This window comes from Pipra filicauda, unplaced genomic scaffold, assembly GCF_003945595.2.
Source record: "Pipra filicauda isolate LSUMZ 115617 unplaced genomic scaffold, ASM394559v2 scaffold973_size55502_pilon, whole genome shotgun sequence".
Taxonomy (NCBI): Eukaryota; Metazoa; Chordata; class Aves; order Passeriformes; family Pipridae; genus Pipra; species Pipra filicauda.
Genome location: NW_024105168.1, coordinates 43,561 through 46,060, shown reverse-complemented (window position 1 = coordinate 46,060; position 2,500 = coordinate 43,561). Strand labels below are relative to the sequence as shown.

Here is a 2,500-nt window from a genome sequence, read left to right as displayed (position 1 = left end):
GTCTCTCCCGACCCTCCCGTCTCCCCCCACTCTGCGCCCTCCCCGCCCCGCCCCGCTCCCCCCCACACCCCGCGGCCTAGCGCGGCCTAGAGCGCGGGCCCGGATGGATACACGTTGAGGCGCTGCCCCATGTCCTGCAGCAGGTTGGCCGCCTGCTGGCGGTACGAGAGCTCCTTGTCCGGGTCGAGCCCGGCGCGGCGGGAGGGGCTGCGCTCCAGCTGCTCGCGGCTGAAGTACCAGCGGCGCCCGGGCCCGGCGCCGCCGCCGCCGCCGCCCGCCGAGGCCTCCATGGCGGCTCTGCGCCCGCGCGGGGGACGCGGCGGCGTGCGCACGCAACGCGGTGACGTCACAGCGCCGGAGGGGCGGAGCGGGAGCGGCCGTTGGGGAGCGCGCGTGTTCCGGGGGGAGGGGGCGGGGCTTGATGGTGGGCACGCCCACCCCCCTGTGGGGCTACGGCCGTGGACGGACAGGCCACGCCCACACCGGAAGCCCGAGGGGGCTCCGGTTTTAGGGGGGGTCTCGCAGCCCCCCCCCAACAGCTTCTCACCGCCCCCTTACCGGCACCCTTGTGTGTCACCCCTCCGGGACTACGGGACCCCTTCCTTACCAGGACCCCCTAGCACTGGGACCCCCGTGTTCCCACCCGCGGGACACCGGGACCCGCCTCTCAGATCCCTGATATGACCCCCACCCCAGGACATGGGGACCCCCCCCAACTCCGATTTTACCGCCTGTGCCCCCCCCACCAGCCTCTCAGCCCCCCTTTACCCGGACTCCCCCTCACTGGGACCCCCGTGTGTCCCCCCCTTGACCCCACAGACCAGGCCACAGCTCGTATCCAAAGTGTTTTATATATAATTTATCTGTACACACGAAGGACAAAGTACCTCAGGTCTGCGCTGGGATGAGGGGGCGACGCTGCCCCCCACACACCCTTCCCCCCGGGCTGAGCCCCCCACCCCCCCGCCCTCAAAACCGCTTCAAAAAAAAAAAAAAAAAAAAAAAAAAACAAACCGGAAAAAAAATTAAAATTAAAAGAAAAAAAAAAAAAAGTCACTTCATTAGTTTTTTTGCATTTAAAAGGAGGAAGGGGGCTGCCCCCCCCTCCTCCTCCCCGCTGCAGCCCCCCCCAGAGGGAGCTGGGACCCCCGGGGGGGTGGGGGGGCTGCGGAGGTGCTGGGCCTGCGACCCTCCCAACCCCCCCCCCCGCAGGCGGCACTTCAATTTGGCACATGGAGGGGGCTGGGGACACCCCCACCCTCAACCCCCCCCCAAAACCTTCCCTTGGGGGGGCCCCATCTCCCCTCTTTGGCACATGGAGGGGTTTCGGCAAAGGAAGGGGGGGGGTGGGTTCACCCTGCCCTGACCCCCCCACCACCAAAATAAAACACCCCGGTGCAGGCCTGGGAAACACCCCCCCAAAACACCACCTTGGGGTGGGGGGGGAGCACAGAGGGGTCTCACCGCCCCCCCCTCCAACCACCTCCCTTGTGTCCGTTTCTCCCTTTTTTTTTCTTTTTTTTTTTTTTTAATACGTGGATTTGGGGATTTTTCTCTTTTTTTTCCCTCGCCTGGCCCCAGCACAGGCTGAGGGAGCCCCCCGGAGGGGGGGGGGGGTTGAGGGGGGCACCATGAGGACCCCCCCTAACTGCCCCCAGGGCCGGCGTTGAGGAAGTAGGTGGTCATTTCCCCCTTGCCCTTGACCTTGACCAGCCCCCGGCACTCCAGCACGTAGCCCTTGGCCGCCAGCACCTGGTACAGGTCCGTTGTCACCTGGGGGGGGGACACGGGGGTGAGGGGGGGTGTGGGGGTCCCTGGGGGGTGGTCCTGTCCCCCTCCCACCCCCCCGGCTGACCTGGATGCGGTCGGGGACCCCCGTGCTGTCCATGCGGCTCGAGACGTTGACGGTGTTGCCCCAAATGTCGTACTGGGGCTTGCGAGCCCCGATGACCCCCGCGACCACCGGGCCCATGTTCAGGCCTGGGGGGCACACGGAGGAGGGTCAGGGAACACCCCCCACACACCCACGGGGATGGGGGGGGGTGGGATGGGAAAAGGGGGTGGGAAAAGGGAAAGGAGGGGTGAGAAGGGGAAGGAAGGGGCGAGGGGGGAAAGGAGGTGGGAAAAGGGGGAAAGGGGTGGGAAAAGGGGGAAAGGTGGGGTGAGAGGAGAAAAGAGGGTGGGAAAAGGGGCGAGGGGGGAAAAGAGGGTGGGAAAAGGGATGAGGGAGTGGGAAAAGGGGAAAAGTGGGGACGGGACAGGAAAAGGGGGTGGGAAAAGGGATGAGGGAGTGGGAAAAGGGGAAAAGTGGGGACGGGACAGGAAAAGGGGGTGGGAAAAAGGATGAGGGGATGAGAAAAGGGATAAAGGGGTGGGAAAAGGGGAAAAGGGGGGATGAGAAGGGAAAAGGGATGGGCAAAGGGAAAAGGGGGAGGGAAAAGGGCGAAGAGGGGAAGAGCCACCAGACACAAAGCCATGAACCACGGCCGGGGGGGGGGGG

At 65.5% G+C, this 2,500-nt stretch overlaps 2 protein-coding genes across 3 annotated transcripts in view; both read right to left on the bottom strand.

Moving 5' to 3' along the window:
• Window positions 1–304, bottom strand: part of CCNT1 (cyclin T1) — an 8,780-nt gene extending 8,476 nt beyond the window's left edge. For both annotated transcript variants that reach the window (XR_005562247.1, XM_027731866.2), the window contains exon 1: window positions 112–304. Coding sequence is in view for 1 of the 2 variants with exons in the window: in XM_027731866.2 (XP_027587667.1) it covers window positions 112–290 (179 nt within the window). In the remaining variant the exon portion in view is untranslated. The remainder of the gene's footprint in view (window positions 1–111) is intronic.
• Window positions 305–1,110: 806 nt separating this feature from the next.
• Window positions 1,111–2,500, bottom strand: part of ADCY6 (adenylate cyclase 6) — a 10,952-nt gene continuing 9,562 nt past the window's right edge. Inside the window, exons 20-21 of the mRNA XM_039377919.1 lie at window positions 1,856–2,000; window positions 1,111–1,773 (exon numbers count right to left, since the gene is read on the bottom strand). Of these exons, the coding sequence (XP_039233853.1) occupies window positions 1,645–1,773; window positions 1,856–2,000 (274 nt within the window). The 3' untranslated portion in view covers window positions 1,111–1,644. The remainder of the gene's footprint in view (window positions 1,774–1,855; window positions 2,001–2,500) is intronic.